Here is a 27,934-nt window from a genome sequence, read left to right as displayed (position 1 = left end):
CATCCTGTGTCTGTCCCTCTTCACTCCAGGGAGATCCAGGTGGTTGTTTAACATAGGCATTGATAGCATTGTCAGTGACACCCTTAAATTGGGTGAAGTTGTTACTGTTCTGCAATTAAAAGTAGGTGGGAAAGAAAGCATGATATAAGAAATATTTATAAACCCTGGTGTTAGAAAAGCAGCATTTCTGTCAGTATCACAGCATGGTTCCTATGTGGATAAGCAGCAGGGGATAATAGTCCAAGGGTTGGGCAGGCCTTAGCAGTCTGTCATTAACATCCTGGATCTGAGCTGGCAAGCAGCAAACCTCCCTGTACAGCAGATTAGGTTGGTATCTCCCCTGCAGAAGGGAGTCTCCCACTACTATCACTCACCACTTCCCCCTGGTGCTGTCACATTGTTCAGGTACAGCCAACTCTGATGCTTCATTGGACAGAGCTCCCAGCTCCTCATCTGCAATCAGATGCAGAACTATAGAACCTATTCTGTAGTTGCAGATCTGCTGGTGAAGCAGGTGCCTTCCTCCCAATGCCAGATATCACAAGCTTCCAGCCTTTGCCATCTTGGTAGTCTCTATTTCCCAATCTGATAAACAGACACTGGCTGCCCTTTCTTCAGTACAATTGGGAGTTTGGACTCTTGTCTCTGCAGGATCTCTGAGAAGATCCTGTTAATTTTTTTCTCATCTCTGATGCTGTGCGGTTGTCTGATCTCCTGCAGCTTCTTTAACCTGATAACACGCCTCCTGTAGGCAAGGAGACAGTTTTCCTCTGCCCCATCCTCAGTGAGAAGCCTTAGACATTCCCTGTAGCCCCAGACATAGAATAAATTAGAATAGAACAGAACAGAACAGTTGGAAGGGACCTGCAGTGATCATCTAATCCAACTGCCTGACCAATTCAGGGCTGACCAAAAGTTAAACCATATTATTAAGGGCATTGTCCATATGTCTTTTAAACACTGACAGGCATGGGGCATCGACCATCTCTCTAGGAAGGGTGTTCCAGTGTTTGACCAGCCTCTCAATAAAGAAATGCTTCCTACTGTCAAGTCTGAACCTCCCCTGGTGCAGCTTTGAACCATTCCCACATGTCCTGTCACTGGATCCCAGGGAGAAGAGCTCAGCATCTCCCCCTCCACTTCCCCTCCTCAGGAAGCTGCAGAGAACAATGAGGTCACCCCTCAGCTTCCTTTTCTCCAAACTAGACAAACCAAGAGTCCTCAGCTGCTCTTCATAGGACATGCCTTCCAGCCCTGTCACCAACTTTGTTGCCCTCCTCTGGATGCATTCAAGTGCCTTAACATCCTTCTTAAATTGTGGGGTCCAGAACTGCACGCAGTGCTCAAGGTGAGGCTGCAGCAATGCTGAAAACAGTGGGATAATCCCCTCTCTTAACCAGCTGGTAAAGCTGTGTTTGATGCACCCCAGAATGCAGTTTGGCCTCTTGGCTGCCAGGGCACACTGCTGACTCAGACTGCTGCCAACCAGCACCCCCAGATCCCTTTCTGCAGGGCTGTTCTCCAGCCACTCTTCTCCCAATTCTATACTTGTGCCCAGCATTACTCCATCCCAGGTGCAGGATTCAGCATTCTGACTTGTCAAATTTCATCCCATTAATCATGGCCTAATGCCCCAGTCTATCTAGATCCCTCTGCAAAGCCTTCTGTCCCTCAAGAGAGTCAACAGCACCTCCCAACTTGGTATCATCAGCAAACTTGCTAATGGTGCATTCAACTCCTGCATCCAGATTGTTGATAAATATATTGAACAGGACTGGCCCTAGAATTTAACCCTGAGGAACACTGCTGGTGACTGGTTGCCAGCCAGGTGTAGCCCCATTCACTACAGCACTTTGAGCCCTGCCCTTCAGCCAGTTCTTCACCTAGTGCACCATGAACCTGCTTATCCCACAGTTGGACAACTTGTCCAGAAGGATGCTGTGAGGGACAGTATCAAAAGCCTTACTAAAATCCAGAAAAACTACATCCACTGCCTTCCCTTCATCCACTAGGTGGGTGACCTTATCACGGAAGGATAGCAAATTAGTTATACAGGACTTTCTCTTTGTGAACCCATGTTGATTGTGCCTGATGATTGCATTGTCCTTTAAATGCCTTTCAATAGTACCCAGCATAATCTTCTCCACAATTTTTCAAGGAACTGAGATTAGATTAACAGGTCCATAGTTTCCTGGGTCTTCCTGCACACCCTTCTTGTAGATTGGAATAACATTGGCTAGCATTCTGTGTGATAAAATTGGTGATAAATCTCTTTCTTACTCAGATCAGATTCTGCCTTGTTCTATAAGCAGACCTGTTGGATATAAAGAACCAGCATGAGAAGGATAGCTGAGCCTGGCTTGCTCTTATTTAAAATTTATTTTTGTTACTTGTTTTTTGGCTTGCATCTGAAGGAATAGCTAAAATGATTTACTATTTTGTTTCCTTTTTTTTTTGTCTGTCTTTTGGTCAGTCTGGATCGCCATATGCAGACTCATCATGGGCACCATAAGCCATTCCGTTGCAAGCTCTGTCCATTCAAGTCCTCTTACAATAGCCGCTTGAAAACCCATATACTCAAAGCTCATGCTGGTAAGTCAACCCTTCCTTGCTTGTGCTGTCCCTTGTCCTCTCTCAATCTCTTTTTCTTGCTGTCAGGCACATGTACTTTCTCTTGTGTGCTCCCTCTTGCTCAATCTCACACACAGTCATGCTTGTTCTCTCTCTCTGTCCCTTGTGGGCAGTTACACGTGCTCTCCGCACTCTCTTGCATGATCACAAGCTCTTGTGCGGTTGGGTGCTCTCCCTCTCTCACGTGTGGTCACATGCCCCCTCTCATTTTTGTGTGTCCCCTCTCAATCAACCTTGTGCATGGTTGCACTTGTTCTCCTGTTTTTCCTCTCTCCCTCACATGCAGTCATGCTCGCTCTCCCTCTCTATCTAGATGGTCATCTCCCTCTCTCATGTGTGGTTATGTCTGGTCTCTGTCATGTGTTATCCTCTCTTGCTCACTCTCATGATTGTGTTTGCTCTCCCTCTTCATGTGCGGCTGTGCTCTCATGAGCTGCTTCTTGCTTGCTTCCTCTCATTCTGAGTCACGTGCTCCCTGTTGCTGAAACTTGTGCGTGGTGTGCTCACTCTCCCTCTCTATGTTGTGCATTGCTGTTCCTCTCTTGGGTGTGATGGCACATGCTCTCCCTCACTCGGTCAAATATTCTTTATAAAAGACTGTGGCGCTCTCTCTCTCAGACCGTTGCATGCTCTCCCTCACCCAACAGTGATGTTTGCTTTCCCTCTCTGGGTCACGTTCTCTCTGTATCTCATGTGTGGCTGTGTATGCTCCCTTCCCCTCTCTCTGTCACAGACTTGTTCTCCCTCTCTATTGCTCCCTTCTGTGCTCTATTGTGCTTGGTCACCTGGCTCTACATTTCTCTCCAAGTCTGGCTAGGTTTCTCTTTCTTGTGGTTTCTTCCTCTCACGTGCTCCTTCTAGCGGTCATGTGTTTGGTGTTGCTAGCTTTCCCTTCCTCTCTTGGTGAAGGTCTCGTGCTCTCTTTCTCGGTCATGCACTCTGTTTCTTGCAGCACATGCTCTCTATCAGTCACATCTTCTTCCTCTCTCTGTCTCTGTCATGGTCATGCACTCTTTCTGTCTTTGGAACACAGTGTCTCAGTCTGTGTTGGTCTTTCTTCCTGTTGCTCTAGTCTGGAACTCTGTTGTGTGCACTGGCTCATTTTGTCTTGTGTCATGCTTTCTTGTTTTTGCTCTCATGCTTGCCCACTCTGGGTCACATACACTCTTGCTCATTCTTTGGGTTGTGCACTCTTGCATGCACACACTCTTCCTCTAGTTGCATCTTTGCTCCCCTCCACCCTGGGGCATGTGTGTGTGTGTGCTCTCTCTCCCTGGGTCATGCACACATGCATGCTCTCTCCCTGCATTGCATGCTTCTGTCTCGCTGCACTTTGTTCTCCCTGGGCTGCACACTCGTGCTCTCTCTCTGGGTCTTGCATGCTCTCTCTGGGCTGTACTCTCTTGGTAATTCATGTACTCTCTGGACTGTACATTTGCTCTGTGGGCTGCATGTTCTCACATACCCTCTCTGGGTCTTGTGCTCTCTCTGCCTTGTGTGATCCTCTCAATCTGTGTTGGACATGCTCTCTCTGGGGTGTACACTCTTGGTTGTACACTCCACATTGTGCACTCCTTTGGGCCCTGCTACATTTGGGCACCCACTCTGTCTCCTGGGGTTGTGTGTGTATTCTTGCATGATCTCTCAGGGTTATGTACTTGATCTGTGGGCCATGTGAGTTTTCTCTGGAATGGGCACATGCACTTGCTTTTGGTTGTGCATGTGCATTCTCACTCTGGGTCACATGTGCTCTCTCCCCTGATCACACGCACATGCTCTTGCACGTTCTCGGTTTAGGCTGTGATCTCTCTCTTGCTCTGGGTTGTGCGTGCTCATGCTTGCTATCTCTGAGTGGCAGGCACCTGCTTGGTCTATCTGGATCATGTGTGTGCTCATTTTGTCATGCATGCTTTTCTCAGTGTCACACTCTGGGGTGTGCGTCCTCTTTCACTCTCTGGGGCATTCATTCTTGTCTTTCTCTAGGTCACATAGAATCATAGAATAGTTTGGGTTGGAAGAGACTTTTAAAGGTCATCTAGTCCAAACCCCCTGCAATGAGCAAGGACATCTTCAACTAGATCAGGTTGCTCAGAGCCCTGTCCAACCTTGAATGTTTTCAGCGATTTCCATCCACAACTTCTCTGGGCAACCTGTTTCAGTGTCTCACCACCCTCACAGTAAAGAATTTCTTCCTAATATCTAATCTAAATCTACTGTCTTTCAGTTTAAAACCCTTGCACCTTGTCCTGTCGCTACAGGCCTTGGTAACAAGTCTGTCCCCATCTTTCTTATAAACCCCTTTTAAATATTGAAAGACCACAATAAGGTCTACCTAGACCCTTCTCCAGGCTAAACCACCTCAACTCTCTCAGCCTTTCTTCATAGGAGAGATGTTCCATCCCTCTGATCATTTTCACAGCCTTCCTCTGGACCCATTCTAACTGGTCCATGTCTTTCTTGTACTGTGGGCCTCAGAGCTGGATGCAGTACTCCAGGTGGGGTTTCACAAGAGCGGAGTAGAGGGGGAGAATCACCTCTCTCGACCCGCTAGCCACACTTGGCTTTCTGGTCTGCAAGCGCAAGTCATTGATGAAGATATTACAGACCCCTGAGGGACACCACTCATCACTGATCTCCATGCAGACATTGAGCTGTTGACCACTAACCTCTGGATGCAACCATGCAGCCAACCAATTCCTCACCCACTGTGAGTCCATTCATTAAATCCATATCTCTCCAATTTAGAGAGAAGGATGTTGTGGGGGATCGTGTCAAAGGCCTTACAGAAGTCCAGATAGATGACATCCATAGCTCTTCTCTTGTCCACTGATGTTTTCACTCCATCATAGAAGGCCACTAGGTTGGTCAGGCAATACTTGGCCTTGGTGAAGCCATGTTGGCTGTCTTGAATCCCCTACCTACCCTCCATGTGCCTTAACATAGGTTCTAGGACAATCTGTTCCATGGTATTCTCAGGCACAGAGGTGAGGCTGACAGGTCGGTAGTTCCCAGGATCCTCCTTTCTACCCTTTTTAAAAATGGGTGCAATCTTTCCCTTTTTCCAGGAACCAGGGACTTCACCTGACTGCCACGACTTTTTTAATATCATGGAGAGTGGATTGGCAACTACATCAGCCAGTTCCCTCTGGACTCTGGGATGCATCTCATTGGGTCCCATGGACTTTTGTATGTTCAGGTTCCTCAGTTAGTCTCAAACCGGATCTTCTCTTATAGTTGGAGGGACTTTGCTCCCCTGGGACCTGCCTTGAGGTCCATCCACTCGAGAGGTGTGGGAAGAGAGGTTGCCAGTGAAGATGGAGGCAAAAATGTTGTTGAGTACTTTAGCCTTCTCCTCATCCATTGTTACCAGTTTGCTAGTTGTGTTCATCAGGGCGCTATGCTTTCTTTGACCTTCCTTTTCTGGCTGACATACCTATAGAAGCCCTTCTTATTATTCTTTGCATCCCTTGCCCAGTTCAGCTCCATCCATGCCTTGGCCCCATCCCTACACATCTGGGCAGCATCCCTATACTCTTCCCAGGATATCTGTCCCTGCTTCCACTGCCTGTGCATTTCCTTCTTGCCCTTTAGTTTGACCAGCAGGTCTAGACTCACCCATGCTAGTCTCTTGCCTTCCTTTCCTGATTTCTTATACCTGGGAACTGAGAGCTCTTGCACTCTATGGAAAGCATCCTTAAAGATCTGCCAGCTCTGTTCTGCTCCCTTGTCCCTGAGGGCAGTTTCCCAGGGGGTCCTATTGACTAACTTCTTGAACAGCTGGAAGTTTACTTTCCTAAAATTCAGTGCCCTGACTTTTAGCCTGTCCCATATCCCTCAGGACTGCAAACTCCACCAGTGCATGATCACTGCAGCCCAGGCTGCCTCCAATCTTGACATCACTTGCATTGGTGACCATCAGGTCCAGTAACGTATCCCCTCTGGTAGGGCTGTCTATTACCTGGCTTAAGAAGTTATCCTCAATGTGCTCCATGAGTCTCCTGGATTGCCTACAGCTTACCATGCTGCTTTTCCATCAGATGTTGGGGTGGTTGAAGTCCCCCAGCAGGACAAGAGCCTGCGAGCATGATGCCTCCTCTAGCTGGAGTAAGAAGGCTTTGTCAATAGGCTCCCCTTAATTGAGCAGCCTGTAGTAAACACCGACCAAAGGTTCCCTTTGTTGCCTCGATCTCTAATTCTTACCCATAAGTTTTCAACCTGCTTGTAGCTATTCTTCAGAGAGAGCTCTTCACAGTCTATCCATTTCTTGATGTAGAGGGCAACTCCTCCATCCCTCCTTCCTCGCCTGTCCCTTCTGAACAGCCTGTAGCCATTGATAGCCACACTCCAGTCATGGGATTCGTCCCACCAGGTTTCAGTAATGGCAACTAGATCATAGCTTTCTAGCAGCACAGTAGTTTCCAACTCCTCCTGTTTGTTGCCTGTGCTGTGTGCATTGGTATAGAGCAGGGGTCCTCAAACTTTTTAAGCAGGGGGCTGGCATGCGGATGAAGTGGCAGGCAGTCATCTGCGGCTGCTTGGTTTCCCCCCCCAACCCCCAGCGGGGGGTGGTGGGGGTGTGTGTGTTCTGTAAATACCGGGGGCCGGATTGAGGACCCTGGGGGGCCGTATCCGGCCCGCGGGCCGTAGTTTGAGGACCCCTGCCCTAGCTTATCTCTGTAAGACTTCAAGTGTGCTGCAGTGTACCCAGCACATCTCAGAGCAACAGGCTGAGGGCCTTTGCTAGCACCCCATCCCTCTAAACTTGGCGTGTTGTCCAACAGCTTGTCATGGGCAAGCCTGATATTATAATTATATATTATTATGCTTGAGCTCTCCCTCAAGAGAGTGCACTCTTGCTCTCTGGGTCAAATGCTCTCTCTGAGTCATAAGCTTTGGGTTGCATGCAGTCACTCTTGCTCTCTGGGTCACATTCACATTCTTTGGGACCTGTGCAATCTCTTGCTTTTTGGGTCATGTACGTGCTTTCTCTCTCTCTCTGGGTCACACACATTGCTCACTCTGTCCTCTGGGTTATGCTCTCTTTCTCTGGGTTATGGTTCTATTTGTATCTTTGGTTTAAGTGTGCTTTCTGTCTCTGCCTCCCTCTTCCATCTCTGAGTTATTCTCTCTCTGTGTCATGCACTCTCCCTATAGGCCAGTGTCTCTGCCCCCCTTTTTCTCTCTCAGGGCAACATATTCTCTCTGATTTTCTCTTTCTGGGTCACACCCACACACCCTGTGCACACCCTGAGCACCCTCTTTCTCTTTCTGGGTTTCTTTCCCTCTGGTTTTCTTTTCTGGGTCGTGTTTGTTCATTCCCTCTGAATTGAGAGTTGCTGACTATTGGTTGCTGCCACCTCCTTTGGGCTGTCTTCTCTCTTTCTCTGGGCCAACCTCTCTTGCTTTATCTGGGCTAGCCTCTCTCTTTCTCTCTTGTTGGGTCACTCACCCCACACCCATGCTGCTGCCCCCCCCCCCCCCCCCCCCCCCCCCCCCCCATTGCTCTCTTTCTCTCTGTCTTTGGACAAACTATCTGTTTCTCTGTGTCTCTCCCTCCCGCTGGGTTACATGTGCTCTGTCTCATGTCTTCCCTCTCTCTGGGCTCACACCCCCTCTCATGCCCTCTCTCTCTCTGGGTCATGTGTGTCACACCCCACCCCCTTTCTCCTTGGGTCAACCTTTATCTGTATTTCCCTCTTGGTTGTGGCCCCCCCCCCATCTCTCTCTCTGGGTTGACACCTATTGCACCTTCTCTCTCCCTCTGGGTCGCCAGCTCTCTCCCACTTTGGTCCCCAACCCCCTTTTTGGCTCATCTTCTACACACCCACCCCACCCACTGCCAATCTGTCCATCTCTATCACATTCTTGGCCATTATCTTTCCTTCTCTCCCTCTCTGTGGGTTGCCCTGTCTCTATGGCTTGCTGCCCCTCCCCTTCCTCTTGCTCACTCTCTCTGGGCCACTCTGTCCTCTCTTTTCTCTGGGTTGATATCTCACACACAGTTTGGATGTCTCTCTCTCTTTTGACACCCCTCTGGGGTGTACCATGCTGTCTCTCTGGATTGCCTTCTCTCACACCCGCTCTCTTCCCCCCACTCCAGACCTCATCCTCTCTTACTCACCCCCTCTCCCCTTCTCTCTCCACCTCTCTTTCTGCCTCTTTGCCACCTGTGTTCTCCCTTTCTCTGCCTCTTTCTGGGTCACACTCTCTCTGTGGGTTACCCTCTCTCTTTGCACTCTCTCCTTGCATTGCTGCCACCTCATTTGGGCTGCCTTCTCACTCTTTCTCTCTGGGTCAACCTCTTTCATGTTCTCTGGGTTCACCTGTCACACCCACTCTCTCAGTGAGTTATGCTCAGTATTTCTCTCTCTGGACCACGCTCTCTGGGTCAGGTGTTCTCTCTTTTTCTCTGTGGATTGTGCTCTCTCTGTCTTTGGGTTGCCCTCTTGATTGCTCCCTATGGGTCACCCACCCTCAGTGGGTAATCCTCTCCCTCCCTCCCTCCCTCCCTCCCTCAGTCTGCCCCCCCCCCCCCCCCCCCCCCTTCTCTTTAGTTTGACCTCTATCTGTCTTTCTCTCTTGGTTGCCTGCCTTTCTCTATATCTCTGGGTTGCCCTCTCCCTCTTTCTGGGCTGCTCTCTTTCATTCTGGATCATCCTCCCTGTCCTCCCCTTTCTCTTTGGGTTAATCTGTCTCTTTTTCTCCTCAGGTCAAACCTTTATCTGTATTTACCTCTTGTATTTACCCCCCAAACTTCTCCCTCCCCCCTCCCTCTGGGTATCTCTCTCTTTCTCAGTTGACGTCTATCATGGCCACTCTCCCTCCCTCTGGGTTGCCACCTCTCCCTCTGGGTTGCCACCTCTCCCTCCCTTTGGTTCCCCACCCCCTTTTTGGCTTGTCTTCTCTCTCCCCCCATCCTTCATGCCCCCCACCCCCCCTGCTTAGCTGACCTCTCTCTCACTTTCTCTCTCTTTCTCTCCCTCTGTGTGGGTTACCCTCTCTCTGTGGGTTGCTGTACCTCTCTTTTGGGTCATCGTTCTTTGAGTCATCCTCTTGCTCTTTCTGGGTTGACTTCTCTGGCATGCTCTTTGTGTCCCTCTCTCTCTTGTATAAACTCTTTCTCTGGGTCTCATTCTGGGTCCACCCACCCCTCTCTCCCTCTCTCTCTCTGCTCTCTCTCTGGGTTGACCTCTGCCTGTCTTTCTCTTTTGGTTGCCTCTTCCCCCCCCCCGGACATCTATCTCTCTCCCTTCCCCTCCCTCTTCTGTCTTCCTTGCTCTCTCTCTCTGGGCCACCACACCACCACCCCTGCGTCATGCACACCCTCCCTCCCTTTTGTCCACATTCACCCCTCTGTCTCTCTCATATGTATTCTTGTCTGACCTCTCCCTCTCTCTCTGGCCTGCAAGCTCTCTCTTCCTATGGACACCACCCCACCCCCCACCGCGGTTTGCTCGCTCTTTTTCTGGGTTGAGCTGCGCTTCTCTCTCTTTCTGGGTCATGCAAACTCATTCTCTGTTTGAGTTGCCCCCTATGTATGAGTGGTCACTTGCTCTGGGCAGTGGTCTTTTCCCCCTCTTTTGCTCTGGATCACTTTTTCTCTCTGGGCTATGCTTGCTCTCTTGCTGGGCCATCCTCACCATCTCTCTCTCTGGGTCAAGCTCTCTTTCTCCTCTTTCTGAGTACTGTGCATTCTCCCTCCAATTCTCTCTCTCTCTCTGGGTCACACTCTCTCTCAGTCACACTAGTGCACTCTAAGTCACACACACGCTCTCCTCCCCTCACATGTTCTTTATGGTCCATTCTCTCTCTCTCTGTCACACACACTCTCTGGGTCATGCACCCCCCCCCCTCCTCTGTGTCATGCTGTCTCCCCCCCTCTAGGTCATGCTCTCTCCCCCCTCCCCCCATGTTCTCTCTGTCTCTGTGGGTGATGCTCTTGGTCACATTCTCTGTCATCACTTTCTTGGTCTTTCTGGGTCAGACACTGTCTCTTTCTCTTGGTTGCACTTGCTCTCTCTGGGTCTCTGTCTCTGTATCACACTCACTTCATATCTTTCTTTGGGTTGCACTCTATCTGGTTCACACTGCCTCTCTCTCTGGGCCACATTCATGTTCTCTCTGGGTCAGGCTTGCTCTCTGTCTCTCTTGACCACACCCACTTTCTCTGTCTGTGTCGTGCTTTCTCTCTCAGGGTCATGCACTCTCTCTTTGGGTTACAGGCTTTCTCTGCCTCTTTGGATCACATGCTCTTTCTGTCTCCTTCTCTGGGTGTCTTTTTCTTTGGCTTGTTCATGCTCTGTTTCTCTGGATCACGTGTGGTCTTTCTGGGTTGGTCACATGCTCTTTCATGGTTTCTTTGCCATGCATGCTCTTTTAGAGTATGTGCTATCTGTGTCACACATATACTTCTCTGAGTTCAAAACAGTCTCCCTCTTTGTAGTGTGCTCTCTTTCTCTGGGACTCTTTTTCCTGTTTTGTTTCCAGTAAGTTCTTTAGCAATATATCCTATTGAATAATAGCCTTGTGGATTTTTTTCACCAGTCTTCCAGTAATATAGTATTTCTATGACTTTCATTTGTTAAAGGTGTTTTTCCTCACTCTCTCTCGTAGATATTTTGTTATTTATTCTTAGAGATGTGCATAATGCCCATACATTTTTTTTGAAGTGCCTTGGTGGTTGTAAAATTCCACGTGCCTCCTCATGTCCATTATCTTTTGGGGAGTGGTCAAACTCCATTTATTATAAAACGCATTCTTACATAATAGCTAGAACTGTTAAGGGATGTTACGATCAGCTGCCTCCTCCAGCAGTTCCAGCCCAGGACTTCCTTCTGCCTGGCCACTGGGACCAGTGGCTAGTCCAGGTTGAAATTTGCTAGTGAATACACACCCACCTGGTGCACGCTCAGTTTGAGGAAGCCTGGCACCAGGCACATGGGCTGTGATCCATGCTCCAGCCACTGGCACAGAGCCTCTCACTCTCCTCACTCATACCAGTCCCTCCCAGTAGCTGGTTGTCAAGACACACACCATTCCCACCCCAGTGGCTGGAGGTTAAAGACCCCCACTCGTGCCAGTATAGTCCAGGGGCACCTACACTCCCAGTCTGACTCCAGTAGCTGGCACCAGATTCCATTCACACAGGTCTCACCGGTAGCTGGCACTTAGTCCTTGCAGCACACATGCGCACAGGACAGAGTGAGATTATGCAGAGATATTTAAGAAAAGATTTAATAAGAAGATGTAAGAAGAAAGGACAGACTGTGGTGATCAGGTGCAGGGCTCAGTCAGGCAAGCGTACCAACTGGCCCTGTTTTACATGCAACTGGTCCCTTTTATACTCCTTTCTGTCTACCACTCTTTTTGTTCCTTCCTGCTTCCCCTTTCCCTTGCATGTCACCTCATGAGTTTGTATACTTCTATAGATTCCTGCACCCCTCCCAGTCCAGTATCCAGGATATCCCCCTGGGTTTGCAGTCTTATCAGTTGCAAAGTCCAGGTTGATCTTCCTGGAAGTGGAGCCTGTGGTTTCTTGGTAGCCCATCAGTAAGTGTGACTAGTGAGGTTTGTTTCTTGTCATTGTCTCCATGTTTTTTTCTGTCAGGTTTGTTTCTGTATATTTTTGTTTCTGGTTTCCCTCTTTTTCCCTTGGTTTCCCAACTGACAAGATAACCTTGCTGGAATAAACATTCTCACACTCATAGTGTGACTAACCAGGTTTGGTTCTCATCACAGACTCCCTTATCATTTTTCAGCCAGGTTTGTGTCTATGGATGTTCTTGTTTATGTCTTCCTCCTTTTCTTATTATCCTTTTTTGTGTTTAAAAAGGTCCTTGACCAGATACCCTTAAAGGAACAGTAACTTTCCTTCCACATACCTTTACAAAGCCATTTGGTTCTTGTAAGCATCTAGCATTTGTTCTCATTCAGTATGTACTGCTTCCTTTGGCATAGAACAGAACTGTGTGTAGTATCTCTGAATGTGCTGTAATTTGTTTTCACTTTGAATCAGACTGTAACCTAGAGTTTTTGCCCAGAGTCTAAATCATCTGGGACACGATGCTTTGGATACATTTCAGGTGTTGAGACAGTCCCATAGAAAAATTGTGAAAATACACTTATTTATATATTTCAAAATAATAATTATGAGATTCAAAACTAACAGTAGAAAATTTCCTAACTTTTCTGTGGAATCACACTAATGAAAACTATAGTTTTGCCTCTGAAACCAAACACATTTTCACATGGTACTGTCCACCTGAACTGTTATTGATAAATAGGGAATACAGTTACTAGCTGTCTTCTAATTTCTTAATTTGTAGTAGTCTTCAATTTTATTTAATTTCTTATTGTGATTTTATGTTAAAACTCAACTGATGCCTGCCAGGAATCGTTTATATTTAGCAAATATTAGGGGTTTATATCTTTTTGTCTTTAGTTCATCCTTTCATGTTAATCAGTCCATCATGCATGCTTTATGAAAACTGTTTTCTTTATCTTTGTAAACCAACAATACCTCTGTGGCAATAATATTCAGGTGCAGAATGTAATTTGAAAAGAAACCATGTGTGGCATTTTGTTTCAACATTTCAGACTGATCTTTTTCAGGTACACCAATGTGTATTTCTAAGAGTCTATGGTTTGTCTCTGTGATTAGCATAGTTTTGTGGGGGGTGTGTGTGTGGTATTTTCATATAGAACGAGTGCTAATCTCTTTATGTGCTTGTATGACTGGCTGTGATACTTCTTTTTCTCTTGTTCTTTTTTTTGTTCACTTATTTCTGATGTTTGAAACCATTCTGTTCTAGAACCTTGTTTGTTAAATTTGTTGAGAAATGGAAAACATTTTTCTGTCTCTTTCCTAACCAGAGCTCTTATCCTTCCATTAATGTTCATGAATATTTCACTCTTGTATTAATTTTGTCATTTTATGTACAACTTGCATGTAGTCAGTGTGGCCCTTTTACCCGGAAGCAACACTTCCAGAATAATTACTTGCCACACATATCACATCACTTAGGTTGGACATTTCACTTTTTCTTTCAGGTGCCTCCATACTTAACACAGAACGAATCTTGTCTTGGGAATTTATTTCCTATTGTATTCTGTCTTTATGACTTGGAATGTATTTGGAACCAAATTCTCTACTGTTCATTATTTCTCTTCTTTCACTTCTTTTAATATTTTTCCATAGTATACTTTCCCATAGCCCTATAAATATGTACTGCTTTTGGTATTGCCATGTCCACTTCTTGTAGTAAACCAACTTTGACTTGGTTACTACTTCTATGGAGCTCATTCCTGCCTGGAGGCAAGTTTCATATAAGGAAAATGGGATCCTCCTCAAATTAAGTGCAGGAGGCGGCAGTGGGTGATTTGTTTGTTGTTTTGTTTTTTTTTTAAATTTTGGGTGGTTTTTTTTCAAGAACCTTAGTTAACATTTTATAGTCTTTTTCTAGTTTCTTTAGTAATGATTCTGGATGTGTTGCATGGAAAAACACAGAGGACTTCACCCTTGCTTTCCTCCCAAAGAAATTTGGAAATGCTCTAGTCTGGTAGCTCTTTTTGAATCCAAGATTCTATTTTCTTATACTGTACAACACAGACATGCTAAGAGTCTGGTCTTTGTTTTCTTGCATCAGCCATTTAACAAGGTTCTAGAGTTGTCAGAAAAAAAAAACTTTGGTCCCAAAGTGGGTGTCTGTACCTGCAGAGTCCAGACTGTTTCAACAGGGAGATGTATATAGTTTTTTCTCTTTGGAATAAGTCTCACACTGAAGGAAACGGTAGGAATTCTCCTGCTGAGTTCAGCAGGAAAAGAATGGGGATCCCATTTTGTTTCTTTTGTGAGCTGATGACTTGCCTGTATTTCACTCATCCAGGTGAACATGCCTACAAATGTTCTTCCTGCACATTTTCCACCATGACAATCGGCCAGCTGAAAGATCATTCCTTGAGAGTGCATGGGAAAGCACTGACACTACCAAGACCCCGTGTTGTCAGCCTCTCACCTTCACTTGGCTACCATACCTCCAAGAAACACATCTCTGCTGAAGCGGTGGAGGACACTAATGGTAAGAGGTGCCTTAGAGCAAAAATTTGTCTAAAATATTACTTAATATATTTATTTAAAAAAAATTTAAGGCAGCAATTAAGAAAAATCCAAAGTTCCATGAAAAGCAAGCATAAAGGTGGTGTTCTAGTATTTGACCTGCAGTTGAATCTCACCAGTTTATTCTTTACTAACTTATACTGCCAATGGTTGGCCTTCGGAATAAGTCAAGCTAACTTTACTTTTCAGCAAAGATTTACAACATGGGAAAATTTCAGTGGCAGAGATCCCATTAAGTCAGTGGGAAAGAGACCATCTAATTCCATTTGCATTTCTAAAAACACCCCTTTATCTTGTTAGCAGAGCAGTTTAGTGAAGCCACTGAGTGTTGCAGGAGGACAGGGAATGGGGACTGCCATCAGTTCATAACGCTTTGTCTCTGGTGCTCCTTCCTCATCATGATGTTCCCCTGCTCTAGTGTGGTGTCCCTCCCACAGGGTACAGTCCTTCAGGAACAGACTGCTCCAGCATACCCCCCCTCTTCCCCCCCTTTCTCCCTCCCCCCCCCCGGGCCACAGTTCCTGCTAGAAAACCTGATCCTGTGTGAGCTTCTCCATGGGCTACATCTTCCTTTAGGGAATATCCACTTGCTGCAGTATGGAGACCTCCATGGGCTGCAGTGAGGATAGCTGCTCTGGCGTGGTCCTCCATGGGCTGCAGGAGGAAAACCTGCTTCACCATGGTCTTCTTCACAGGCTGCAGGGGTATCTCTGCTCTGGCACCTGGAGCACCTCCTCCCCCTCCTTCTTCACTGACTTTGGTGTCTGCAGGGCTGTTTCCTATTTTTCTCACTCCTAACTCTCAAGGCTGCTGCACAGTGGGTTTTTACCCTTTCTTAAATATGTGATCACAGAGGCACCATCAATGCCATTGATTGTCTCAGGTTTGGGCAGCTTTGGGTCCATTTTGGAGCCAGCTGGAACTAGCTCTGTTGGACATGGGGGCAGCTCCTGGTGTCTTCTCACAGAAGCCACCCCTGCAGCACCCCTATGCTACCAAAATTTTGCCACATAAACCCAATACACCTGGCTAAAAATAAATTCTCTTATGTTCCCATACCAAATTTTTGATGGCAATTTGAGCCAAGTGGTTGGCCTGCTTATTTTGTTTCTCTTCTTGAGTTACCTTTGAATTTGGGATATGCGAGTTAATATGATGTATTAAAATAGGTCTTTGTTTCAGCTGTTGCATTGCTTTCCATTCTGCTGCTGCCCAAATTGGTTTTCCTTGCCACTACAAGTTAGCAGAATACAACCCCAATGCCCTCAGACACTCCTCATAGGACTTGTGCTCCAGACCCTTCACCAGCTTCGTTGCCCTTCTTTGGACACGCTCCAGCACCTCAATGTCTGTCTTGCAGTGAGGGGCCCAAACCTGAACACAGTATTTGAGGTGCAGCCTCACCAGTGCCGAGTACAGAGGGACGATCACTTCCCTAGTCCTGCTGGCCACACTGTTTCTGATACAAGCCCAGGATGCTATTGGCCTTCTTGGCCACTGGGCACACTGCTGGCTCATATTCAGCCGGCTGTCAACCAGCACCCTCAGGTCCTTTTCCGCCAGGCAGCTTTCCAGCCGCTGTTCCCCAAGCCTGTAGCGTTGCATGGAGGTGTTATGACCCAAGCAAGTGCAGGACCCGGCGCTTAGCCTTGTTGAACCTCATACAGTTGGCCTCGGCCCATCGATCCAGCCTGTCCAGATCCCTCTGTAGAGCCTTCCTACCCTCAAGGAGATCAACACTCCCCCCCCCCCCCCCCCCCATCTTTGCGTCATCTGCAAACTTACTGAGGGTGCACTCAATTCCTTCATCCAGATCGTTGATAAAGATATGAAACAGAACTGGCCCCACTACTGAGCCCTGGGGAATATCACATGTGACCGGCCACCAGCTGGATGTAACTCCATTCACCACCATGCTTTGGGCTTGGCTGCCCAGCCAGCTTTTTACCCAGCGCAGAGTACACCCGTCCAAGCCATGAACAGACGGTTTCTCCAGGAGAATGCTGTGGGAGACAGTCTCAAAGGCTTTACTAAAGTCCAGGTAAACAACATCCACAGCCTTTCCCTCATCCGCTAAGTGGGTTGCCTTGTCATAGAAGGAGATCAGGTTAGTCAAGAGGACCTGCCTCTCATAAACCCTTGCTGACTGGGCCTGATCACCTGGTTGTCCTGTACGTGCCGCATTGATGGCACTCAAGATGATGGGCTCCATAACCTTCCCCGGCACCAAGGTCAGACTGACAGGCCTGTAGTTCCCTGGTTACTCCTTCCGAAAACTGAAAACAGAATACAAGCATAAGTTACACTTAGCAAAACATAGCAATTGCAGTACACAGTTCAATCACAATACCAATGTGATTCCCATTACCGATCTCTATAATGTGACCACCCCCATGATTGTCAGGAAGGAAAATGTGGGTTGAAGCCAGCTCAAGCCTGTTGTTCTCTTTGACATTCTTTTGCTAGTTATTTTTTATATTTTATGATGGGATCAGCCACCCCCCCACGCCCACCCCCAGTCTGGCTAACTACAGGAGACATTCACACCCTTTTAATGAACACAACCAGTTGATTCACTCAACTGACATAGATGTTTATCTAAAACAAAGGCCACCCTCCTGTCCCCTTTATATTGAGATAAAATCAACTTCTTTGCATTAGTCTCTGAGCTTCATGGGCATGTCACCCTTGCCCATCTCCGCTGAGCCTTCTTCCATTGTAGAGGTTTATTGGTCAGTCACACGCACAGGAGCATGTTCTCAAGGCCATTACCTCTGCAAACTGATTGGAGTGTCCAGTCACTTTGTGTGATGCAGCTTCTCCTGTAGAGGGGTTCCAGGAAGTGGCTTGTCATCTCCTGTTTCCTGCTGTGATGTTACAGGATCTGCCAGTAAATGGACTCCGTTTATTTTTTACACTTAATTCATCATATGCTGGGGCATCAACTGTCCAAGGAGTTTAGTGTTCCTTCTACTGTTGATATGCTGGCCACTGACTAACAAGCTGAACTAATCCTGATCTGGAGCATGAACCAGTATGTGCCTACTGGGTAAGAGCCAGGACCCATTTTTGCCACATAGCAGTGGTTGCTCTTCCGCCAGTGGATTTTGAATCCTTAAACATAAAATTCAGGACCAGCAGTCTGGGGCATAACCACAGTGCCTGCTCTGTGCCTAATACTTCAGTGGCACACAGAACACCTCCATATGGAGCCAGGACTTCTTATTCTGGAGGGATATAATTATTTTCTACCCCTTTGTAACTCTGGCTCCAGAATCCCAATGGCCACCTTCCCATCTTGATGGGCTCATTGCCACAAGCTCCATATGATGCTGTTTTTTTTCCTGCACTAGTATATAACAAATGTTTTACATCACTACTTTCCCAGATAAGTCCTAATGCCATGGCATGGGCTATTTCCTGGTTGAGCTGCTCAAAAGCTTGCTGTTGTTCCTCTGCCTGTTCAAACTGATTCTTTCCAGGTTACTTGATATACAGATTTGGTCAGTTGGCTATAACCAGGGATGTGCATATGTCAAAACTCAGGGTATTTTGCATGAGGGCAGTGTGTGCTAGGGCATAATACTGTTGAGGTATCCAGATAGTCCAATAGATTCAGTTATCTCCCATTTTCTGCCAGGCCAGTGGTGAGGCCCCTATAATACGGTAAGTTCAGTTCAGGCACCCAAACAGTATATGGGCTGGAGGTGAGAGGAGGAGGAGGAGCTAATGGTTTAACTGAACATTGCCTTGCACTTGCAATTCCTTGACTCACAGTGCTAGATACCTAATGGGTTTTTTTCACCCCACTCAGCCATATTCTCCCCCTTTTCCTTCAGGACCATCCATAAGTCCTAGTGTGTAGGGTAGGAGCATGGAGAATTCCCATATTTTCCTGATGTTTTTTCCGAGGTCAACCAGACCACTGGTCTTTAGACATTACCAACGATGCTCTTCCTAGTACAGTACATATAGGTCACTCATTGATCAACAGGGCACCGAGCTGTCAGGTGATACCAAAAGGGCGTTAATAACTGTCTAACCATCAGAGCTATTGGGCCATGGCATCAGTGGCCACAGCCTTACTGGGGTTCCTCCTCCCCTTTGCCTGTGAACACATTCCATCAACCCAAGCAACTGCAGTTGATCACCTCCCTCTTCCCAGTCCCTCCATGGGGATATCTTATTTTTGAGAGCAGCAAGATCAGACCATTTCTTAACATATCCCTCTGTCAGCTGATCCCCAACCCCACCCCCATTACATAGGGCATAGGACACAAACCCCCAAGAGCTTTGCTCTGCTGAGCCATCAGCTATATCCCTCCTCCTCTGGTTTCTCAGTACCTCCATAGCCACTGCAAGGCAGTTTTCCCGAGTGTGTTGGCTGTAAGTTTCCCACACAGCCTTAATCTTGCTCTGAGTAAAGAACCTGTTGTGTGATCATGTTCTGGGGAACAATGCCCCTGTTTGCACAGGTCTACTTAATTACAGTAACTAGGGGCTGCCTGATAGGCTTCTGTTATTAATTCATCATTAGAGTCCCAAATATCATCATCCCAGGTTTAAGGATCCCAGTCCAGTCAACGTGTGCTTACTGACTGTTCCTGTAGTGGCTCGGTGCATTAGTCTTTAATCTGGCTAATTAGCACCACTATGTACTAAAGTCTGATTAAGGCTCTCCCTTTCGCACTGAGCATTTGCTACTGCTTCCTTTAGCAAACCGTTCCTCTGGGAGAGAATGGCAGCTTGATTTGCAACTTCTCTTGCAAATATTTTTGGAGCTCCACTTGAAGCCTACCTACAACGTGTGCTGGCATACCTTCACAGAAAGCAGCACATCTCTCTCCTAGTGTTTTATATGTATCCTCTTCTCTCTGCAAGGCCCAGGCTAATTTTCTTGGAGTCTGTACTGGGAGGTGGTCCAGGTTCCAGGCAACTAGAACATGGACATGAAGCAAGCACCATCCCATCTCCTCCCAATCATCTTCCCATACCAGTACCATTTTCTTGGGTCCCTTTGGACCCTTCTTTTCCCAGCTATTCAGTATTCACACTCACCCCCAAACACATAATGGGCCCACCACTCACACCACAGTACACCACCACAAATTCCCAATAGCAGAATCAAGGCTCCTTCTGGAGACTCAAAATCATTCCAATTATTCCAGATCCAGCCCATGACAGTTCCCGGTGTTGCCCACATTCTCTGCTAATTACCGTTGTGGGAAAAACAGTTTAAAGTTGGGAAATTTCACTTGTGTTAATTTATTGCCAACCAGCCCAAACCTCCCATCATTGATTTGGGCGTTGAGAAAAAAAGATGACACTTAGACAAACGCATAAACACCTATCCTCTCTCCTCTCCAGTCTCATCTTCCCTTATTTTCACAAGTTACACTCAGTCTGTCAAAATTCCTCTAATAAGGAATTGGGTGGTGTAGAAGGTTGAGGTGATATGTGTAACGGTTTCTGCCTTGTGTGCCTGCTCCAGCATGGGTTGCCCACACAGGCTGCATTCCCTTCAGAGGTGTATGTACCACACACACACACACACAAAGTACCTCTCCAGCCACCACTGGCTGCCTGTGTATTTCTTAAATATGTTTGAGCAGGAGTGCTGTGTACTTCTTTTATGGGATAACATTTTGGGTTTTTTCTTTCCCACAGTTTGCCTCATGGCAGGCTGGAAGCAGCTGAGAGTGACACAGGGCCTTAAGATTTGAACGGGTAGAGCTCATTGTGAGCAAACCTGCTGTAGAAGTAATGAGAAGAAAGAGAATAAATATATTGTGATCCAGTCTCTGCTCATGCAACTGAGCTAGAAGAAACAAAAAAAAACCCTGAACTGTTTTACCAGAAGCTTTCATGTCTCTGCTGTATACCTGATGATGAAGCTGGGGAGCCTGGAGTCATTTTCCTCCTTAAGTTTTGGTTTTGTTTGGTACTTTTTGTTGTTGCTGTTGGCCTGTTTTTCATTTCTAAAGCATATATAGCTATCTCTATGCCAGTGAGGAAAGAAAGCAACCATTTTACTCTCTTGAAAACAGATGAAGTCCAGACACTGAGTGCTGTACAGGCCTGTTTGCCTTTTGTTTCTCTTTACTAATTGGTTAATTTCCAACAAGTATGTGTTTTAGAGAATTCATACATATGCAGCCTCAGGGAATTATACTTTGGAAATGAAGTACCTGTTAAAACATGAGGTGGCTAGTATACTTTGTATTCTGACTTTTTTTTTTAATCATCTTTTGTTTTCCTTTTCAAAAACATTAAGAAAAGAGCCTTTTGTTATCTTTTCAGGAATGTCACACTGAAATTCATCTGTGCTTTGTCTGCTTTCATTTGTACCATTCATGGGCAGTTGTGGATTAGATAGGACAAAGTAGCTGAATTCCTAACTTCCACATTCAAATCAAAGTATTGGGAAACTTCCAAGACTCACCTCCTTTTTTTTTTTTTTTAAATAAAGTATTCTAGTTTTCAGTTTGTGTGATGAAACATATCTAGTCTGTGTTTTTTTAAATATCATTAAAATGGTGTGACAGCCTTGTGTTGGGTTGTATAAGGGCAAGGGAAATATTGTATCCATTTCCTTTTTCTTTCTGTCTTTAATAAGTTACTCTCATATATTTATCGCTCCCCAGATCAGATTTTAAAAGTCTAAGCTCAACTGACCACCTTTTACATTGTAGAATACAAATCGGGTTAGATGAAGAAATGGTAATCCACTTATTTCTTCAGAAGACTGTCTGCTGGAGCAGGCCTGGAACCTTTTTAAATTTCATTGACCCACCTGGAATGACAACCCTCCCTCTTTCTTTATAGACTCTTCATACTCGGAACCTCCTGATGTTCAGCAACAGTTGAACCATTACCAGTCTGCAGCTCTGGCCAGGAACAATATCAGCCGAATCCCACTTTCTGGGAGTGCTGCAGGAGTGGAAAAAACAGAAGCTATCCTTAACTGTGAATTTTGTGACTTCTCCTCGGGTTACATACAGAGCATTCGACGTCACTACCGTGACAAGCATGGAGGGAAGAAACTCTTCAAGTGCAAAGATTGTTCCTTTTATACAGGCTTTAAGTAAGTGTTGTGCAAAACAAACAAACTGAACTTCTAATGGTATATTTTTAGCGCTTCAAAAGACTTCTGAAATCTTTGTGTGAACTGGCTGTACCTAAGAGACACATGACCAGTGGTGACCAGGGAGAGGAACATAGGAAATGCCATACCAGATCACAGCAGCAGCCGTGTTAATTATTTTTCTTCATTCCTATAACAGCCTGTACCATCTGCTGAAGGGACAAGCATGAGAAACACTTGCAGTAGGCTGTACTCACTACAGTAAATAGTACAAAGAGTGGCGTTTTTTTCCTCCTCACAATTTGTAATTAGATGCTGGTCCTCACTATCAAGTATGAGGAGTTTTCTCTCAAAAAAATAAGGCATGTTTTTGGAACAGTTAGTATGAAGCATGGGGCAGTCAAATATTCTAGGTAGGTTATAGAATTTCTATTCCCTCTATGAAGAAAGCTCTCATAATACCTACCCCCCACAGTTTATCTGGCTGAGATATAAAGCATGCTCCAAAGTGCCTGATAGTATATAGAAACATTTCAGCAAATCCAATTAAACGTTGCATAATTTAAAGTTTCAGGTGTATGTTTAAGCCATGTTCCCTAAGGAAAAAAAGGTTTATGCAGTTGTGCTGTTTCTCAGTTTCCTTCGGATATTTTGAACCCTCAGTCATAGCCCCCTTAGCTGACATTCAAGGTCTCAAAGCTATTATGTCCTTAGGAGATTTGTGAAAACAGGTAGCGTGGTTGGATAAAGGAGACAGGTTCTGTTGAAGAGTTATGCTCAACCTTTCCTATTAGAATCATAAAATCACAGAATATCCTGAGTTGGAAGGGACCCATGAGGATCATCGAGTCCAACTCCTGTATGCTGGACGTTAGACATGAGAGACCTCATACAAGAGCAGCCTCAAGTTATACATTCATAAGGGATCAGGTTTTGTTGCTTCAGCTCCTTGCTAGTTATACGACACAACTTGCTGTTTAATTCCAATTACTATTACTATCGCTACTGCAGATTATTATTTGTTTAAGCATTTCCAACTCTTGATAGGTCCAATGTATCTTTTCACATTTTCCTATTGCCATTTTCTCCTACCAGGATTAAAAAAAAAAAGCCTTAAATCAAGCTGTAATTACATATGTTCATAGTTACATAAAGAGAGTTGTGTTCTTTATTGTGGAGTCTCAAACTTTCTGGGATTAAGTCTTTCCTCTTTAAATGTACAACATACACACATGAGCTCTTATTAAAAAAACCAACTTACAGTCACCACAGAGAATTAAAACACACAAAAGCATCCACTGAAGTTGGTAAAAAACTCACCTATTGGCTTCAATGACCATTGGATCAGGCCCAAAGCCAGTTGTGTTAGTAATCTGTTTTGCATTCAAGCCAACAGACTTTGAGAACTTTCAAAGGGGCTTTAAATTCTGTAATTTAATGCAGCCAGCAGCTTTGCTCTTGCAAGCTTTAGCACCACCTCAGGAAAAAAAATGACCTAATTCCCCCAAGTTTACAAACACCTCTCATTTTAGTATTTGACCTTATAGCTTGATAGGTGCATAGTTAATTTCCTCTGCGTGTATGTCTCTCATATCTTTTAAGTATGCAGCTAATGGTATGAGATTTGTTGTGCAAAAGTACTCTTCATTTGTACTCTTCGTTCTCAGTCTTGAGTTTTCAGGTCCTCATAATTGAGGCATCCAAACTAATCAGCTTGGTGTCAAATTTACTGTAGGTGCAAGTCTATTTCATATTGACTCTGAACATTTCAGCTGTTGTGGGGCTAGTCTTATAAAGAGAGAGACTGTTGAGGATTTTTTTTTTCCCCCCATGAGAAATAAGATTTTTTTCACCCTTCAAAGTCTAGGACAGTTGAAAGGATTTTACCCAACTTGCTAAAATGTCTCTCTTTGCCAAAGTCAAGCAAGTAACAAGCACAAAAGTTGGAAATACTTTTGCCATCTTAACTATAGCAATGTGACTATAGAGCAATCACTGCAAAAGAGTATCTTGTGCAGAATGTGTGTTCGGTTATTGGGGATATGAGCCTGCAAATGCTTATGCTCATGTAATATCCATGTGAGTAGTCCTGCTGAAATGCCATGTGGTTTTATAAAGCGAAGGCTGAGTGGTATCTGTACCATTTTATACAACGCTTCTGTAATAGAGCTGTGACACTTCAGCATTCCATACACACCTCTTCTGACTGCTTCCATGTCTCCCTCCCATTTCACAGATCTGCTTTTACTATGCACGTGGAAGCTGGACATTTGGCAGTTCCTGAGGAAGGACCCAAAGACCTTCGTTGTCCTCTTTGCCTATATCACACCAAATACAAACGTAACATGATTGATCATATAGTTCTGCACAGAGGTAAAGATGTTCCTGTATATATCTATATCTGACAAAGAGAATGCTGAACAGAACACCACTCTTTCAGATTGATCCATTAAGTTTGTTCTCTGTATGTCAGCTCAGATATGTTGACTAGATCAGGCCTAAGTACATCTTACTTTTCTGTGAAATAAAAAGTTTACCAATGTAGAAGTGGGACAGATTTAAAATTCTTTTTAAGCTTTTCCTCTAGAAGAGGTCAACAGTCGTCAAGTACCTATTTAGCAAGAGTTAGACTAAGTTACAACTCGGATCTAGGCCAAGGTTGTTTGCTATGTATGTGTTTTAAAGTGCTTGCTGTCATAAACACTGTGGTAGGAAGGTTTCAGTTAACTCTAGAGGCTTAAAAATAACCCTTGACTGCTTGCTTGAAATTTCTCTCTTCATAACATCTTCCTCACACATTTTTAAGAACAAGACAAAAATTAAAATGTTTATTTCTCTCCCCCACCCCCCCACCCCCCCTTTTTTTTCTCTTCTTTTCTTTTAATCCAGATAAAAGCAGGATTAGGGATTCCTATTCTATTAACTACAGGCAAGCTCAGAAGAGACATATTTTGTGGCACTCCGGGCTGAGATTCCTGCTGTTGTGGATTAACCCCAGTGGGCAGCTAAGTCCCATGTAGCCGCTCGCTCACTCCCCCTTCCAGTGGGATGGGGGGGAGAATCAGAAGGGTAAAAGTGAGAAAACTTGTGACGGTTGAGATAAAGACGGTTTAATAGGAAAATAAAAGCTGCGTGCGCAAGAAAAGCAAAACAAGGAATTCATTCACCACTTCCCATGGGCAGGCAGGTGTTCAGCCATCCCCAGGAAAGCAGGGCTCCATCTCGCATAACGGTTACTTGGGAAGACAATCACCATCACTCCAAACGTCCCCCCCTTCCTTCTTCTTCCCAAAGCTTTTATTGCTGAGCACAACATCGTATGGTCTGGAATATCCCTTTGGTCAGTTGTGGGGCCAGCTGTCCTGCCTGTGTCCCCTCCTGACTTCTTGTGCACCCCAGCCTACTCGCTGGTGAGGAAAGGCCTTGACGCTGTGTAAGCACTGCTCAGCAATAGCTAAAACATCTCTGTATTAATAACACCGTTTTCAGCGGAAATCCAAAACATAGCCCCATACAAGCTACTATGAAGAAAATTAATCCTGTCTCAGCCAGACTCAGTACATCTGCCCACAGCTATCACACTTGATGCTTGTAGGTCTGTCAGCAGCCAAAGTTCAAACCTGTTTGTTGGGATAGTACTCTACCAGCCTGCAGGCTGGGCTGAGTTTTTGAGCACTGTATTGCTGGTGAGCAAGCATGTTTCACATGTCATCTTTTTCTTGGAGAGCTTCTGGTATTGCAACCACTGTCATAATCCCTTGTAGCAAAACACTTTTCAATGGCAGCGAAGTAAACATATATCATTCAAACTTCTTTCTGCTGTATATGCTATTTTGAAGGGGCATTTGAGAAAAAGGCTAAGGGCTGCTCAAAGACCCAAAAGGCATATAACAAAGCTGTCTTAGTAAGTTTAAGGGTTCAAAGAGGTGCTTTTACTTAGGTGCAAGCTTGTCCTTGAAGGTATCATAGTGTTGTATTTTGCCCAGCTTCAGGGCATGCTGCAGGATTACTCCTCTGGAGAAAAGGGGGGGGGGGGGGGGGGGGGAGGAGGGGGAGGAGGGAGAGCAGGGAACAGAAACCCTGGGGCTCCAAATACTGGCTTAGGCCATATTGTGAGATCGTGTTTTCTGGTATGTGGTTGTGCCCAAGATCAAGCGGAGAAGTTCTGACAGTTTAAATGCAAATAAACAGAGAGGAAGATCTTGCTGGGCCTAGTTAGGCAAGCTTCCAGCAAAAGTAGACAATGCTATGAATGTCGAGATGCAACGGTGGAGTAGCACTTCATGGGTTCAAGCAGTTGTGCTGGTTTTACAGAGCTGTTTCTGACCAAATGCTAGGAAGCAGGGGTGGTTACCCGCGAATATGTGACACCGGATCTGTTCTTTTGTATAGCTGTGGCTTCAGTTGCACAAAGCACCCTTGAGCCCTTGTGCTGCTGAAGCAAAACTGTAATAGGAGGGTATGTGATTATACACTCACTAAAGTGTTGGGGGAGGTAAAACAGATCAAAGGCTTTAAAGCAAATGAAAATTTAGCCTTTAAAGTTTTATAGGCCCCTGAGGGAAGGGCAAGGATTTTTCTCAGGCATGTAGCACCCTGACTGTAAAGAAATTAAGGTCCTTTCTTAAAATTTTTCATTCTGGTGTATATATCCAGATTAAAACCTATTGTTGTGTCTAATTGTGGCAGCTAAAGCAGAGGATTTTGATGGGGTTTAATGTGCACAGAAAGAAGGTGCTGCTGTGCAGACAGGACTGAAGGATGTTGCACAGTCTCAGATAGCCTTCCTTACTTGTAGCCATTTGGATTGATAAAACAAGGACAGTCTCAAGCTGTGGTCTAAGCACACTTGTTCTCCAGGTAAAGGAAGCAGTATAAAGTCAGAAGACTGAAGGCTTTGATCCATTTTATCTTCTCTCCTATGCAAAAATCCCTATCCCTCCAGCAAAGTGAGAAAACACTTCTAGATCTCTAACTTACATTATAGCTTTCAAAATGGTGGCATCTCAAGTCCCTGATTTGGCAGCATGCAGTTGAAATGAAGACTATTTGCCTCTTAGTGAATAGCTACAGAAGTTGATTCTTACCAAGCTACAACATTTAAGTGTTATGGCCAGCAGGATGTTGCCAGTTTGCCACTGACAGCCTTCTGTCATGTGTCACCTACTCTGCTCAGTCAGTTCCTCAGAGTGATTTAACTTTGATTCATAGAATCATAGAAAAGTCTACATTGGAAGGGACTTCTGGAGATCATCTGGTCCAACCATCTGTTGGAAGCAGGACCTTAGATTAGGTTATCCAGGGCCCTGTCAAGCCAAGTCTTGAATATTTCCAGCAAGGGAGATTCCACTTCTTCTCTGGATAACCTATTCCAATGTCTAATTGTTTTCATGGTGAAGAATTTTCTTATATCCAGATGGAATTGCCCCTGAAGCAACTTGTGCCCATTGCCTTTTGTCCTGTCACCACACAGCCTTATGAAGGGAGTACCTCCATCTTCTCTATAACTACCTTTTAGGGATTGGTTTGCCTTCATTGTTACCAGGGCACACTGCTGTCTCATATTCAGCTTGCTGCCCATCAGGATCCCCAAGTACTTTACAGCAGAGTTCCACCCCAGCCAGTTAGACCCCAACCTGTACTGCTGCTTGGGATTATTCTGTTCCAGGTGCAGGACTTGACATTTATCTTTGTTAAACCTCAATCAATTCTTGTTGGCCCAGTCTTCCAGCCAGTCGAGGTCTCTGTAAGGTTGCTCTTCCTTCTGGTGTATCTACCTCTCCCCCCAGTTTAGTGTCATCTGCAAGCTTGGTGAGGGTGTATTCAATACTGTCATACAGATCATTTATAAAGATATTGAATAGTACCAGACCCAGAATCAACCTCTGAGGAACTCCACTCATGACTAGCTGCCAGTTTGACTTTTCTTACCTCAAAAGGTGGTAGTTAATGGCTCAGTTTATCCAGTTTTCTACCCAGCTTGTGATACATCTTTCCAGTCCAAATCTTGCCAGCTTGTCAACAAGGATGTTGTTGGAGACCATGTCAAAGACCATGCTAAAAATCAAGGTAGATGATGTCCACAGTTCTCCTCTCATCCACTG

At 45.4% G+C, this 27,934-nt stretch overlaps 1 protein-coding gene across 4 annotated transcripts in view; it reads left to right on the top strand.

The window, feature by feature from the left end:
* LOC130141879 (zinc finger protein 462-like) overlaps positions 1-27,934 on the top strand; it is a 101,961-nt gene that overhangs the window by 56,328 nt on the left and 17,699 nt on the right. For 3 of the 4 annotated variants that reach the window (XM_056323148.1, XM_056323147.1, XM_056323146.1), the window contains exons 6-9: positions 2,474-2,592; positions 14,517-14,708; positions 21,572-21,830; positions 24,067-24,203. In XM_056323148.1, coding sequence (XP_056179123.1) covers positions 2,474-2,592; positions 14,517-14,708; positions 21,572-21,830; positions 24,067-24,203 — 707 coding nt within the window. Of the gene's footprint in view, positions 1-2,473; positions 2,593-14,516; positions 14,709-16,559; positions 16,788-21,571; positions 21,831-24,066; positions 24,204-27,934 lie in introns of those variants that run through there. The other variant, XR_008819222.1, reaches the window with a different exon arrangement.

The sequence above is a fragment of the Falco biarmicus genome, chromosome W, assembly GCF_023638135.1.
Source record: "Falco biarmicus isolate bFalBia1 chromosome W, bFalBia1.pri, whole genome shotgun sequence".
NCBI classification, from domain to species: domain Eukaryota; kingdom Metazoa; phylum Chordata; class Aves; order Falconiformes; family Falconidae; genus Falco; species Falco biarmicus.
The sequence above is the reverse complement of the archived record's forward strand: the minus strand, read 5'-3'. Positions and strand labels throughout refer to the sequence as shown.